This window comes from Vanellus vanellus, assembly GCF_965231255.1.
Source record: "Vanellus vanellus genome assembly, chromosome: 3".
Taxonomy (NCBI): Eukaryota; Metazoa; Chordata; class Aves; order Charadriiformes; family Charadriidae; genus Vanellus; species Vanellus vanellus.
In genome coordinates this window covers 59,513,111-59,528,944 of record NC_138907.1, presented here as the reverse complement: position 1 = coordinate 59,528,944, position 15,834 = coordinate 59,513,111, and the positions used below count along the sequence as shown (strand labels likewise).

Below are 15,834 nucleotides of genomic sequence, written 5' to 3'. Positions count from 1 at the left end.
GAGCGCTAACCATGTCTAATTAAAGCATCTTTTGCCAGTTGCTGCCTGCAAAAATGGGGACATGGGCAAGATGTCAACGCCACAAGATGTACTTCCATAGGTATCACTGGAGTGATTCCTGGTTCACATGCTAGAAGCAAGAGCGGAGTAAGGCTTGATGTCTATACACCTCCGTACAGACAATAAGGTGACCGTTTCCACTAAGGAACGGTTCTAGCTGCTCATAAATCTGCCCTGACCTTTTGTCTTAGGCATGGCTTGGCTAAAATCCCAAGGTACATATGCACCATCAACACTAAATTTTGGGGCGGTTGTTCTGTTTGTTTTTTTTTTTTTTTTTTTTTAAACAAATCTTAGTGGTGAATCTTCCTCAGTGCTAAGCTGTTGCTTTAGCCAAGATTGAGGCATTCCTACCACCATAATACGAAAACGTGATCACAATAACACATCAGGTGTTCAGAAGCCATATTTGGACTTGCAGGAGAGGCGACTGATGACTTGGTTCATGTCTTGCTGCAACGAAACAAAATTAACCTAGCCACAGGCCTGGATGCAAACATACTGTCTGCTCCAGCCATGGGCAAAGATCTCACCTGTAGTATGTGAGCTCTCCCAAGCTAAGGAGCGATGGACACGGTCTTATATTGAGACAAAAAATTCCCAGCACACAACCAGAGTGTGTTACAAAAAGTGCTGTTAGTGACTAAGTGTTCCCCTTTTCTTTGAACTGATACTGGTATCGTGCTCCAGTGGCTGCCAGTGGTACTCACACAGTGCTTTTCCACCCACCTCGGATGCAAAACTCTGGTCTTGACTTGTTCTCATCTAGACTCTTAGGGATTTTTAAGAAGCCTAGTTGATCCTGGCCTTCTAGCCATGACCAAATTTCAACTGAAGCACATGGTTTTGTCTGCCTCAGTTCTTCCTCCAATTTTATTTGGATAAACTACTCTTCACATCCTGTCTTAAGGTGCAGAACAGTATTGCTAAGTACCTATTCTTAAATCTCTACCGCAATTCAACAATAAGTTAAATTATTCACAGAACATGCTGTATATTCTGTGGTATGCTATGTAACAGCTAGATATTATTAACAGCCAAGTATATCATAAACCAGTGAAAATTAATTACATTTTTCCAGAAGAGAAAAGAAATAGCTTTATGTTCATAAAACAGATCAGTCTGATCCTCAGCTTTGAGGAGCCTACCTCCTGCGCTGCTCTGGATTGCTGCAGAGACTTGGCAATAATCACAACTACCGCGCCAGCTATCTCCAAGACAATTACTCTCAGGCCTAGAAAGCACAGACAGTCAAAGCCCAAAGCAAGAAATAATGACAAATATGCTCCCGTAAAAATATTGTTTCCAGTACCTGATTCTCTATGGCCTTTCTGTTTTTGGGATCGCTAACAATTGAGAGCTGCAACTCTGCCATCTTTTTCATCTTGCCATCCATGTCAATCTTCTGGAAGAGACTCTTGGTTTGATTTTTCAGCAGCCTAACCGTGTCCTCTTTCCCAAGCTTCTTTGCAAAGAGGGAAGCACAGGCTGAATGTATGGCAGTAACCCAGTTTTCCAGATCCGTCTGGCTTGTCGCCTGCGAAACAAATCAACGGCACAACATTATGAGCAGACAAGAGGTGTGTGGGGGGGGGGATAGGTCAGCAGCTCTAGGACATGAAGTGCTTGAGGGGTTCACTGTGATTTTAGGCACTCTATCTTAAAATGAGTGAAATAAAGTTTTATCTTTAAAACTGTGCAAATTAAAGGGGGTGTGAGCTTTTCCTGCACTCCATCATGACTTGCCTCCAACCTTCAGCTGCTTCTTCTTAGACCTACAAGCTCTGAGAGTTCCAGGAGCACATCAGAGCCCCAGAAGCTATGGGAAAGGTGTGACTTGCATCCTTCACCCCTCCAATTAATTAATTAAGGTAAAACCCACCAGGTTTCAAAGATAAACCTCCTCTTCTGCGGGTAACACGGCAACAGAGAAGATTTTACAAGTAAGGTCTGAGGAGAGGCGTTTGTTTACTTAAAAAGTGTCAAGTTAGTGGAGAGAGGACAGCCAGGTAAAGAGAATACATCTGCACAAAGTGTCTCTGGAGATATTTACAAGTGTGCCTATGAATCAACATGTTTCTATGCAGGCAGTTCCACATAATACTGCTCTTTGTTAACATTTCCAGCGGTGCAGTTAAGCAGCCAAGATCTTTAGATTATTTTTAGCCTTCTTTTTTGAACATCTTGCTCAAGCAAACTCTCTTTGAGGCTAGCAGATTCAGGCTTGAGCACACCATTCTGTAAGGGTGGAATGCTAATACACGTGAAAAAAATTGATAATAAAGATGATTTTCTAGAAGCTTGTAACAACCAGGTACCAAAAGTGCCTTGCAGATTTGTGATCTTTGTTCTTTTTATTTCTGAACCATAACTCACTGAGCCAACTGGTGTAATATCATACATCTGAAGTCAAATGATACACTTAAATCAATATTATAATAGTAGAGTGTAATAGTGTAATTCTGCTATTATTTTTAAGTCAAAGGCACAAGCATGATGTGTGTGTGCATGTGTATATACAATGATATACATACACGTGCATACTCACAAACTCATCCTAAAATGGAAAACAAGCACAAAGTTATGTATGCATACTGTTACCTGAAATAGGTAGACATCTCCAAAAGAATTGCTGAGACAGAACACGTTTTCTTTCTTGGGATGTTCTGGAACAGACTGAACTATACTGTCTTCTGCAAACAGGGCGTATCGAGGCAAACTGCTCTGCTCCATTGAGTTCCTTCCATAGGTCTCATAAAACAGCAGAGTGCAACCTTTGCAGTTCAGAGAAACAAAAAACCGTGAGGAGGAAGTAAGTTCTGGATCTCCCATTTGAATTCTCTTATATTAATGCTTTTGTGAATTAAGACACCCTTCAGTGACAGGGAACATCAGTTCTGCCCCTCTTTTGAAACAGAAAAAAGGAGGAACTTCTAAACTGGAAAACAGGCAAAGTTAATGAAGAATTTGCCAATGAGAAGTTGGAACAGACATCTAATAGGGATACAACAAACATCCATGGACTTAAAAAAATAAACCAAGATACACCAACATGGAAGTGTTCAAGGTCAGATTGCATGGGGTTTGAGTAACCTGATCTAGTGAAAGATGTCCCTGCCCATGGCAGGGGGGTTGGACTAGATATCTTTAAAGGTCCCTTCCGACCCAAACCATTCTGTGGTTCTATGAATAAACTCAGTCTATTAAAATGTTAAAGCATTTAGAAAAGATTAATTCCTGCTTAGTTAAATCGGCTTTGGACTTTCTTTATTAAATTGAACCAACTGTCTCATAACAGCCACTAAGAAATCTTTGTATTTGTTGAAAAGATTTGCAGAAACTTTTGTCTTCAAACAACGTGCTTAGTGAATAAACTTCTCAAATTTAAACTGTATTTCCTTGAATCTTCCTGCAAATTGGAAACTAAGATAACACTGAATAATTTAAAACAGTTTAAAGGGGTTTAGTTTGAGCATGTTCAGTCTTATAGACAGTGTAACATCTAAGGTACAAAACTTGCATCCAGAAAAAGAACTTCATCCTTGACGATGACAATCCTGAATGTAAGAAGAGGAATTACTTCTGGAGGACAGCAGAGGAGACTTGATCCCAGGCCCCAGCAGTATGACTACAGTGCCATCTTGCCTTTGGCAGTGAAGCTGCCTCAAGAAGGGTCTGTCCCCTCCATCCCCACCAGCCTTTCATTCCTGCCTCCCGTTACAATCCACTGTCCTCTGAGATGCACTGATTTGCCTGTTCAAAGGGTCAGAGACTGAACTGCATTACTAAAATAATCCAGTTATAAACTAGATTTCTCAATAATGTCTTAGGTTAGTTGTGCATCCAGAGAAAATAAGTAAATAAACCTCACTTTCACCCCTGGGTAACAGCAGTTTAATAACTGAGGGTTTGGTGCCTTTTTTTTAATTTGGAAGATAAATCAATACTATATTACGGCTGAATGTTTAACCTGGAAGAACTAAGACCAGGTACCATAAATACATTTTGAAAACCGAGGATAACCTAAGCAGTTAGAAAAACCTGAGGCTGATGGTGGATCCTCCAGCAAGGCAAGCCTTCTCCAAAAAGCTATGCTCAAATTAATTCAGGAATTAATTTACAGAAGACCTATGGCTGCATTACATAGCAAGTCAGACTAAATGATCCCAGTGGCCCCTTAGGGCCTAGTAATCTATGAATATATTACTGCTGTAAGCCTTATACATATTCAGCAGAGGACTTGAAATTCAGCCAATACAAGGATTAAGTTTGTTAGGGCTACAGCGTTGTCATCTCTCTAGCCTGCTTTTTGTTGTTGTTTTTCCTTCAAATCAAAGAGGTACCACAACACAGGGCAGCACCAAAACTGAAGATTTGGGCTGACTTGCTGATTTTCAGGCTGTTGGTGTTTCTCCGTGTGACACACTGTGTGTACGTATGCACATGCAAATACACCTACAAAGTGCCTATCAAGGGGACATAGCAAAAACTGCAAAACAAAAATGCTTCCTCTGTGGATGCTTTTAAAATAGCTAGGTAAAAACAGAGTTCAACCGCTATTTTAGTAACGTCTCTAACATTTACACTTAACGCTGTATTAAAAATCCCAGACACATCATCCAAAGCCATGTAAATTCAAGGGGAGCTTCCTCAAAGGTCAAATCTGAAATCAGAACCCAAATCAAGGTTTATTGTATGCTTCTGTCTGGTAAGGGGGAAAGCTGAGACTACTAGAGTTTATGAAAGGGCTGGGAAAAGTGATTAGGTGGAATACACTGGTCCTTATGCAGCCCAAATCTAAAGCGTATGAAAAGTGAGATCCTGTATTCCACCACATTCCCCAGGGCCAAGAAATGTATAACAGTTACAAGAAAAAGGGATATATGTAGCAGAGGTTACCGACCAAATTATCTGATCACTGAAGCGCTTTCAAAGGAAGGAATCCAATAAATAGAAATGCCTCTAATTAAGCGCACCTTTTCCTATTACTGTCTAGAGTAACTGGCAGAATATTTAGGGTAAGAGCAAATCTTATAGAGTTGGTCCTATCCTTTCCCCTTAGCAGCCCTCCCTTGATCTTCTTTATGACACAGAAACACTTGGAGATCTCTGCAGTTGGAAAAGAAGGATACGGTTTGTTACGCTCTGCATATCAGGCACGGCTCTTCTGTCACCACTCCAACATAACAGGGCAAACTAAACCAACTAAACCAAGTACCCCCTTGCATTCAGCAGCAGGACTGTACAACCACTTCCACTTCTGCATTTTAGCAAAGTGCAAATTAAGTTCTATTTTAAACTCCTATATTTCCCCTATGTGTTATCAAAAAAAGGCAACTAAAGATACACTGGTTTTTATCCTGACAGTTTATACGGGCGTAAAAACGAAGGGCGTGCCTGTGTGTTCAGGTGTATGGCACCCCAGGTATATCTTTGGGTCAAGCCAAGGGATCCCTGGAAGCAGCTAGTTTCATAAACTCTGACAGACCCACTGGGACTGATTATCATCCAAGTATTTTAATCAAAACTTTAATTGAAGGGGGAGGGCAATGGGAAAGCAGTTCCCCTCGTTAAAATAAACTAATTAGACAGGACAGATGGAAAAGAGAATTCCTCTTGTTAAAGGGTTACTATTCAAGCTCAGGTCTTGGTGGCCCTGAAAGTAGAGCAGAGGCCTCAGGACATGTATACTTTGAAGTCTGGCAGGTAACCAGATGGTTATAAACCTTCTGCATATTTATAATTAAACACATCTCAACAGAGTGCAAAGAAACATGCTGTTCTCCATTTGCATATGTGGCTATTTTAAGTCATATTTTAAAATATCTTGGCTATTTAAACTTCAAGAACAAATTAAATACAGATTTATTCAAAACCTCGTGTAAGAAGAACCAAAGCAAGTGCCTTGATCTTGATATAGCGTATTATGAAAACAGAACTACGCCTTGATATCCAGACAGGCAAGTTTATTTTGGCATCAGGAGTCTCCACAGGACAATAAAGGTACGAGATCAAGGAAATGAGGAATGTACATGTAACACAGCTAACAAAGCGGAAGAGATTCTACACGGTGAATGCAGCCATATCACACATCTGAAGTAAAAAGTGTGTATCTAATACTTCTTATAATGTTAGAAGTTAATAAAGCTTTTTACAAAGAATTTTATTATTCCTTTTTTATAGCTGGGGAAATTCAGGTAGCAAGAGGGGAACATGACTTGTTCAAGGTCACCAATAAACCAATACTATAGCAAAGAACCAAACAGGAAGCACCTAAATTACTTCCCAGAGCTTTGTTATCGCAGAAATGCACAAACTACTAGTGTATAATGTATTTCAGTTTAGAGTTTTGATAGGATTGTTTAGAAACTACTTGAATCTTAGAAGAGGCAGATCAAACTCATATTCATACTCCATAATGCAAACACATACAATAAGAGGGCGGCATTCAGATTTTTTTCCCCTTTGTATACACTGCTTCCATGCATGAATCATGCTATCTGATGATCAGGATAAGTGATTTAAACTGTTAAGACTGCCTACCTTTTGATCCCTTGATAACAGGTCTCTGAATTATTAGGCAGAATTGCTACATTCTTGTGAGTTTGCTTCTTTTAAATCAGCACTATCAAGGACAACATTCCCAGCACTTGCTGTTTGCTGTTCATTTTTCTTCAGGTCTACACCCATGCAGAATTTTGAAAAGGGCAACTTGTGGGAAAGTTGTTATTTTCTCTCCTCCAGTCCCAGAAATGCTAGGAAATTATTAAGTTTGATCATTTCCTTACTCATTAACTTAGCATTATATTTACTGAAAGGCAAATCCTTTGGATGCAATTCAAAGAAGAAAAAAATAAAAAAGCCTATGAACTCACCCATTAAACTCCTCTTCCTCCCCACAATAGATGTTATTTTCCTTCTCACACTTCCTGACACCCGTACACTTCTCGCGGCGCACCTACCTGCTCGATTACCCTGAGCCATCAATGCACAGCGATCCCACCACAGCCCAGTAGCAGCAGCCCCTTTTAAGTGGGTTTCCTTCCCATGGGGCTCTTTTACAGCCGGAGCAGCCGGGGAAGATGGGCATGCCAAAAGCCAGAAGAGGTTGGTACTGTGGAGAGTGGGCAAGGTGAAAGACCATCCAGGGAAAGAAGTGAGACTGGTGGGCTCCCAGGGAGCCCTGGGAGCAGTCCCTGGCAGCTAAGCCTCGGGCTTCCCCTGCTGCTGCTTCGGCCTCCTCTCCCCGGAATCACACACTTTTCTGTGCAAATGCTCTGGCACGGGGAGTTCACCTCTTCGTTATGTGGCCAACATGAAGCACTGGAAATGAACTGACCGTTTTTACATTAACTTACCCCAACTTTAAGTAAACCTCATAGCAGAGCCCAAGGAACTGTGTGCCTGTGACAGGGAACCGGGCAGCAGGGACTTCTCCTGATCCTTAAATTTTGACTTCCCCCTGAGACAGAGGTGTAACTTCTGTGTTTTTCTCAGTTTTGGTTCAATTTGGTCTTTGACCTCCAAACATCCAAAAGCATCTTCTAAACCCCCAATTCTGCATGAGTACAGAAACTGGGAAGTCAGACGAAATAATTCCCATTATAGTATGAAACACAAGGCTGCACGTGAAATACAAAAGACACAAGCACCACCTTGATTCAGTGCGCTGCTTAGGCACATGCTCCACTTTAGGGTGTGGGTAGACGGTGTAAAGTTAGGCATGAATTTCTGATCCTACTAAACCTGCTAACAGAAACCAGCATGCATGAAAAGTTGCTGAGATGCAAGGAAAACAACTGCTGCCGCCAAGCCGAAGGAGCAACACGGTGGTTTACCTTTGAGCGTGACCCAGTACTGCTTCCACTTCCGCCGTGTGACCAGCTCCAGCTTCTTCTCCTTCTGCAGGGTCACCAGGGGTTTGAAGAACAGCCACCCTGCCTTGCGCACCACTCCTTGCTCTTTCTCATACAACAAATCCAGCTGCTCCAAGGAGCTGAGGGACTCGCCACTGGAGTCCTCCGTTTCTGACGAGGTCTCGGTATTCTCCAGGTTCGTCCTACTCATCTCCAGCTCCCGCATGAAGTTTTCGTAAATGTTCTGCCTCAGGGCATCGCTGCTGACAGCATTGGTGGACTCACTCCTCTGGGACAGGACATGGCTGGAGCCAGGTGACCACAGCAAAGCAGAGAGCTGTGATGGTGCCAGTGTGTCTGTGCTGAAGTTGTCCATTCTGCTGTCAAAGTATTCACTCCCATCTTTACACTTTGGCTCCTGCACAAAAAAGGAAATTGCCAGAGATCAGTCACCAGAGCTATGATGAAAATACACACCTCATTTGGCATTTAAATTTGTTTCATGTTTAGCCACGGCCAGTTCCTTCATCAAGGTCCACCTCTTTTCACCATTACATCACAGGCTTTGCCTCGGCAGCCACTGACATGGTTGGTGCCGCCACTCACAGTTTTCTCAGCAGAACCCCATTAAACCCTAATCACTAAGTCTGCGAGCTTTGGTAACCCAGACACCTGCGAGTAATCTCCAAATTCACTGCTACTGGGGCTTCTACTGGCTGAAACTTGATGGACTCCAGGAGACAACCACATCCTCCAGCTGAAACCCATACAGCACCGCTTACATGTCTGTCTGAGTACAAGCGGGAATAGTGTCACAACAAGTTTCTTTATTATTACAGGGTTTCCAATACTTTGGTGACACTTCATTTGTGCAAGGCAGCGACATTTAGTGTCAGCACAGCTAGGCTGACTTTACCTCCACTTTCTATTTGTCGTATAAACTGTGCTTAACCAACACAAAAGAGGTCAAAAGTTGAGAATATTTTAATCTTGTTAGTATTGACCAATAGACAAAAATCTAATCTAACAGAAGATGTGATTTAAAAAAAGAAAGATGTGCTTGCTGAGTGGCATGAATCCAGTCTCCAGACTGCAGAGGTGTGTATTTTCTGACTTGCTGGAAACCCCCCGGGAGCTTGACTATCTTGTCGAGAGCCAAGGGGCCTTTCCCCTAATTGTATTGTGCAACTCCTTCCCTTGTGTTGAGAGGGCTGGCCAATTTAATTGAAATGCTCAGACCTGATGTCATGACTTCAACTTTGCCTCGTGATACGGATGCTAATGTAGGCCCACTTCGTGCCACTGCTTGTCGACTTGGGACCTTGTTGGAAGACTGGGCCTTTTCTTTCTTAAGCCCTTCCCAGTAATGTGCTGACTACATTTTCGTACTACCCAAACAGAGCTCCTTGGACTACCTTTGCTGTCGAGAACCACATCATCCATCATAAGAAGCCGTTTACTGTCTTCCCAACTCACGCGTTGCTGATGCTATTTAAAAGCAACCAAGATTTAAGAACATACAACACAAAAACCCCGCTGCCTTTTGCAGTAAAAGTGTGAGGGAAGAGAGGAGGTGGCTATAAACAATTCAAGAAGTGAAGCTATTACCCTCAGTAATAATAAAGCTATTCTTCCAAGTTTAGACTGCCTCTCCAAAAGCATTTATTTGCTCACAGACTTCTGTACACGAATAAAGTAAACAAACCTTGCTCTCCTGTGAGCTGCTCTCACCAGCAGCTTTGAAAGCCACTACTTTTTTGTTCCTTTGCTTCCTACTAGATGCTCTTCAGAACTGCAGCGGAAAAGCTGTGCCATGTTTTGATAGCATCGCAATCTCTAGTGTGCGGCCAAGAGCAACAGCGGGGGCGCGCGCCCTCCCAGGCGTCGCCAGACAAGCCACTTCTCCAGCAGCAGGACACTGCCGGTCATGGCCTCGCAAAAGCCAGTTTTAACTGAAACCCACGTTCTCTTTTATGGTACATTGAAGTTCGAGTCTGGCTTTTCAGATCACTGTGTCCAGCGACACAGACCCAGTTCTCCTGGTGATGGAGCACCTTCCTTGCAGAGTGATAATCAGCATTCTCAGAGAGTAACTCCCTAAACATCAACAGTTTTACTTCTTATATGGTAAAGGGAGGGAAGTTGGGGCTGGGAGAGGGGGGAGGAATAATCATGCACGTAATGTGTTTATGCCCATAAAAGCGACTGTACAACGTGATCCCACACAATTGCCCCGGCCATCTGCAGTTCGGTGGGAAACTGGAAGTTTTCTCCACCCTCTTTTTAAGTACTGTCACCGTATTTGCATGCCAAAATCCTGTATTTTAATTGTTTGACCATTCTCCAGTAACTGCCAGTGCCTCTAGAAAACATGAACATACAGTTTATTAAGAATACGTATTTCTTTCAGTCCCAAAGCACAAGAAAAACAACACGAGATGCACACATAAGAAGGTGTCTGCTATGAAGGGCCAACTACTAGAACAACAAGCATGGGATACAATCTGTTCATGAACAGCCGTTAACCACATCCTACATATTCTCCGCACACACAGAAAGGGTAGAAATGAGCAAGTACCACAGTGGAGTAAATGGACACAGGATCCAAAACGTGTATATACACTTCACCATAACAACATCGTGGTGTTGGTTTTTTTTTAAAGAACAGAGTTGGCAGAGTCACACGGTCTCTGCTGGTCCTCAGGGAGGTTGCCACTGTGGAAGTACCTGGTCACCACTGAAAAGGTCTGACCCAAGTTGCTGCTGGCAGTGGTTTCCCTGCCAGGTGACTTTCTGCTCGTTTTCTCTCTGTCGCATCTAGCAATGATAGAAAACTACCACTGTTTCTGCTGCATTCAAGCATATCTCTCAAAGCCTGAGATACACCCTGGAATAGTTATAGATAATGCAAAATATAAAGTATCTAACTAAGATAGCAATTAGACAAAGTGACGCATGTAATAATTAGCTGTAAAGAACAGCGCAGGAAACAATGCAGCCTGCTAAGTTCATTAGGACCGAAGCCAAAAGTAGAATCTAATACCAGTTTTCAAGCCAAATAAAGAGGTTGTCTCAATGTACTTTTCTTTTAAATTCTCTTTACATCACACTTCAAGCTTATAAAGTCAGGAAATTTCAGAAATTATTCTCATAAAGAGGCTACTTTCTTCATTGAAGAACCTATCTGCAGCAGCTGTTTCTGGTGGCTGGATCTTCAGTTTACACAGCGTTTGCTCATTTTGTCCATGTTATACAGTTGCACACTGAGTTTACAGTACCACCTTTCGCAGTGGCCAACCGTGCAACAAGGCTGCCTAAATTCTGTCTGCTGGTCTCACATGCATCCCATATACCTTGCTGTATTGTGATACAGCATCTCCCCAATGCCGTTTCAGCAAGGATTAAACTAAATGACGACATGCCACTCAGCAGCGTACCAGTGGTCATAGAATCATAGAATGGTTTGGGTTGGAAGGGACCTTAAAGATCACCTAATTCCAACCCCCCTGCCATGGGCAGGGACACCTCCCACTAGACCAGGTTGCTCAAAGCATTAGGACACCCTCATGCAACAGAAGCTGGGCCATGGCACAGAATGACTGCAAGTCTTGACATGAGACCGTTATTAGAAAGGCAAACTCAATTCCAGGATATATCGGATCATGTATCAGATCAAGTTAGACATAAGGAAATATCCAAGTCACTGGACAGGGCACAGCCAAGGGCTCCTCTGGAATATCCCATATCCAAATCTGTTTATGGATGATTTAAAACAGGTGCAGAGGAATGGTGCCAGAATGAAAAGGAAACAGACTTCCTATCTTAAGCCAGGAGACCAAATAGAGTCTGCATAGCCCCACAAACACTGGCCGAGAAGAGATACCATTTGTCCCTTTAAATAAATTGTAACAGATTACGTGATAGGGAAGGATAACTAATGCAACAGACAATACTGGCATCAGAACAAACTGGCCAGGACTACATTTAGTCTGCAAATTAGCTACCATCAGAGTAAGAGGGTTGGAAAACAGCCTTCGAGATGGGGAAAAGCCCACTTGATTTTAAGCTGCAATTTGTTCACAAAGGGGATTACGCTCTACCGCCTTTCTCGTGGCAAGGGACTGGCCTCAATATCCCGGGCCTGTGACTCCTGGTCCTGCGCCCCCGTGAAGCAGGAGGTTTGGCTGACTTGTTCCCGCTGGGGCAGCCGGAGGGACCTATCCACCCAGCCAGCACCGGCGCTCCGGCATACTGATAGGGAAATATTCCAGCTTTCCCCTGCGTACAGCCCAAGTGACTCACAATCAGTTATTAGTAATGTACTGAGGAAGGGACACGTCGTTCACAGCAAAGCACGAAGGCTACAATCGCCACGATGAACAGTCCTATGAACAGGGACTAACCACTTGAAAGATCATAACCGTGCACAGTACTTCTGTATTTTTAAGTCCAAGGACCCAGTGAGAGTATAATCGTTAGCAAACTACAACACAGCAACCCCCAGAAGAGACGGCAGGTTCCTCAAAGCGTGCGAGGCGGAGAGGAGCTGGCCAAGCCTCACGAGGAAAGCAAAAATCATAAATCCTTCGCGACCCCTCTTATCCTTCCTGTCGCTGGATACTTGTGCGATAAAAATCAATGACTAACTATTTCCTATGCCTTTTTTCTAAGAAATCACCATTTTTGGAACTAGGGCTGATTTCCTTCTACCAGAATCAGATTCAAGTTCGATGCAATCTCGCCGGCCAAATTTCCTTGCTGTGTCTGAAGTCAGTTCGCTGCACAGTGAATTCAAAACAGCTATGAAGCGTGCACCACAAATACCATTCTGACAATGTCATAACTAAGTAATACATGGCAAAGGTCTGGGATGCAGAAATCATATGTAAAGCCTGGCTGTAAAATCCAGAACAGCTACAGACGTCAAAACCGGTGAAGAATCCTGGCACAAGGTGCTGAGGCTCTTCACTGCTTCCAGATTTTCTACCCTCTCTTTCACGGCCGAGTAAGAAGGTGAAAAGACAGCATCTGATAAAACACATGAGCACCAGCTCACAAAAGAAGTGATCCAAATAAACGGCTTTCATTTTCATTTTCCCAGTTAGTAGCCGTTTCCTAGGATTTATGCCGGCAAACCTTACTCTGACCTCATTTCTGAGCCTAAGTGTCTGTCGGAATTTTACATTGCAATGAGAGATGCCTGTTAAGCACGATACCTGTCCAAATTTCCACCGCGGGAGACAGCCTTTGCTCTACATGCTACATAAAGCATGCGTTACGATATACTGCTTAGCTGCTGCCTAACTTGCAGAAGTAGTTGTTCCCTTCACTCTCCGCTCCCTTCTGAAGTGGCCAGCACCCCAACGTTGCTGAAAGAGAGCAGATCCTGCATTTAGGGAAGCACAGTGGTTCCTGTATGAGAAACACTAGGGAAGATTTAAAAAAAAAAAAAAAAAAAATCCAAACCAAAAGCAAAACCAGTCTTTGTCCTCCGTCTCAGCTTGAAACTCACGTGCAGAAGTCCAGGCACAGTCTGGCATTTAAAGAGCCAGTTCTGGGGCCTACAGCTAGAGACGAGAATTTCATTCCTGACCACAGGCATCCTAAACTCCTGTTAATGGGATTAGCCTTAAATTCTTCTAAAGAAACATCCTTTCCCTCCCTCTTGCCCTCCTCCCATCTCCTTCTTCACACCACCGTCTCCTCAAGCTTTTCCATCTGGTGAATTAAGCTGACACGCAGGAAGGTGGAGGGCGCTCCATGCAATGCCTTCAGAGGAGGTGGAGGCAGAGCCAGCTGCTCTGGTCGATACTCTACAGTTGCTCACCATGCTAGAGATGGACCGACAGTGAAACCAAAGTGAGTGGTGAAACCAATACAAATAGGCAATACCTGCAAAGATACTTATAACATCCTTCTTCTACGGCTCCTTCCACACTCTTTAGACAACGTATGCCGATTCATAGCATATATATGATATCTAGGTTATATTTTCACAGCTGAAATAAAGAGAAGGCTTAAAAACTCCAAGGCACTTTTTAAGTAACGCAAGGATTTCTGAAAGCTAATTCACCAAGAGATTAGGCTGCAGAGACTGGAGTTAGCTAAGAAGGTGAACAAATAGGAAGGGAAATTTTGCGCACACACAAACGTATATGTTTTTTTGTTGTTGACATTTCAGACAGCTCCAGGGATGCAATACTTCTCAGAACTCCACAAATTACTAAACAAGATTAGCAAGTAATTATCCTGTGAGAAAGACAAACCAGGTGCAATCACGTTTATAAGAGAAATCTACAAACCAACTTTCAGGCTCTTAGGCTGGTGTTTGCACATACCTGGAGCTTCCTCTTCTTCCTCGAGAGACTTCCGGTCCAGTCACTGATGCGTCGCATTCGGTTTTTTAACGTATCCTTCTTGGACGCATCCTCACTGAGGGGCTTGGACTTTCTGCATGGGAGCGTGTAGGAGGAGTAATGTGCAGGGCTTCCCTGCTCTACCCTGGAGGGAACATCAATGTCTGAGGCAAACGAGACACGGTTGCTTAGGCTACCATGAGTGTCAATATACTCATCAGACAGCCTGATCCCAGGTGGAGGAGTGCTTTCCAAATTTGTATCCTTATAGAGATCTCGGAGGGAGGAAAGAGATGAACTTTGGTTGAAGGACTTCTTGTTGTCGCTTGCTGGGAAACTGGCATGAATGCTTGTATCTGGAGTGCTCCTGGTCAAATACGGACCATCCAACTCATTGATATCCCCAGCATTTCCCCAGAGAGAGTCGTACCATGAAGACTCGGAGCTGAGGGAGCTTCCTTTACTAGATCGAAGCCTTGAATCAGTAGGTGACAGACGATGGCTTGAAGAACAGTCTGCGCTGGAGTTCCTCCTGACATCAAGCAGGTTATTCGGCTTAGATTCCAAGGCAGGCGAATACCTCAGCAACTGGACCGGTCCACTGGACTCCTCAGTTGGTACCTTGCTGTTGCTGCTGTTGTGGAACTCGACCCTCAAGCAACCGTCCAGCTTGCCCAGTGTTTTAATGAGAACTTTTGGACTCCTCCTGTCCTCTGATGGGGAGGTTGATGCAAGACTCTCGTTCTTGCCGTAGCAATTTAAAATGTGTCCATTACATTCTCGAGAGGCAGCGTGATTACTTCCAGCTTGAAGGCCAATATAGTGGAAACCGTTTTCGGGCAAAAACACCGTGTTATTTCCTTGGCAGTAGTCCCCTGAGGCGTTCGTCCTGTGTTTGGCATGGGCATTGCTTTTAGAGACTTTCACCACAGTGTCACCAAGCCTCGACGCATAAGGCTGATTACTCTTGAAGTGCGAAAGGCAGCTTCTGGCAAGGGACCTCGATTTGTAGTTTGAGCCACTACTGGTATGTCCCCATCCATGCATAGAGCAAGACTTTTCATCTTTAGCGTGAACGCTGCGAATCTTCAGAGAGCAAGGCTTCTGCTTGGCACCCGCTGTAGCAGCAGCATGATTTTTTGATCCCTGAAGACTGTACTGGCTTTCTGAATTCCCCATTTTCCACTAAATTAAGAAGAGTTCCATTAGAAACAATAGCTAGAAGACAGAGCGAAAAGTAACAGACCATTTTTACCGTCTACACAGGAAAGTGCCTTTTTAAAAAACGATATGAAACAATTGTTTCGGGGAAAAAAGCCATTAACTAGCCATTTACAACATTAAATTCGTAACTGAACTTATTTTAGGGGCAGGCTAGGAAACCCTATTCTCTGTACGGCTCATTACCCCTCTGTTATAAAGCTGGAATCTAGCTCCATTGAAATCATGTCAACACCCTTCTCCACCCACACCCTTGGCAACATCCTTTTCTTATAACTTACAAAATCTCTGGCTCCCAAGAACAATGGCATAATGAAAGGGAGACAGCAAGATAATCATAA

The 15,834-nt window shown here is 43.4% G+C and overlaps 1 protein-coding gene across 1 annotated transcript in view; it reads right to left on the bottom strand.

Moving 5' to 3' along the window:
* TIAM2 (TIAM Rac1 associated GEF 2) overlaps positions 1–15,451 on the bottom strand; it is a gene marked incomplete at its 5' end in the record, with an annotated part of 94,298 nt that extends 78,847 nt beyond the window's left edge. The window contains 4 exons of the mRNA XM_082481874.1: positions 1,373–1,597; positions 2,662–2,834; positions 7,899–8,334; positions 14,255–15,451. Coding sequence (XP_082338000.1) covers positions 1,373–1,597; positions 2,662–2,834; positions 7,899–8,334; positions 14,255–15,451 — 2,031 coding nt within the window. The remainder of the gene's footprint in view (positions 1–1,372; positions 1,598–2,661; positions 2,835–7,898; positions 8,335–14,254) is intronic.
* Positions 15,452–15,834: the final 383 nt, after the last annotated feature.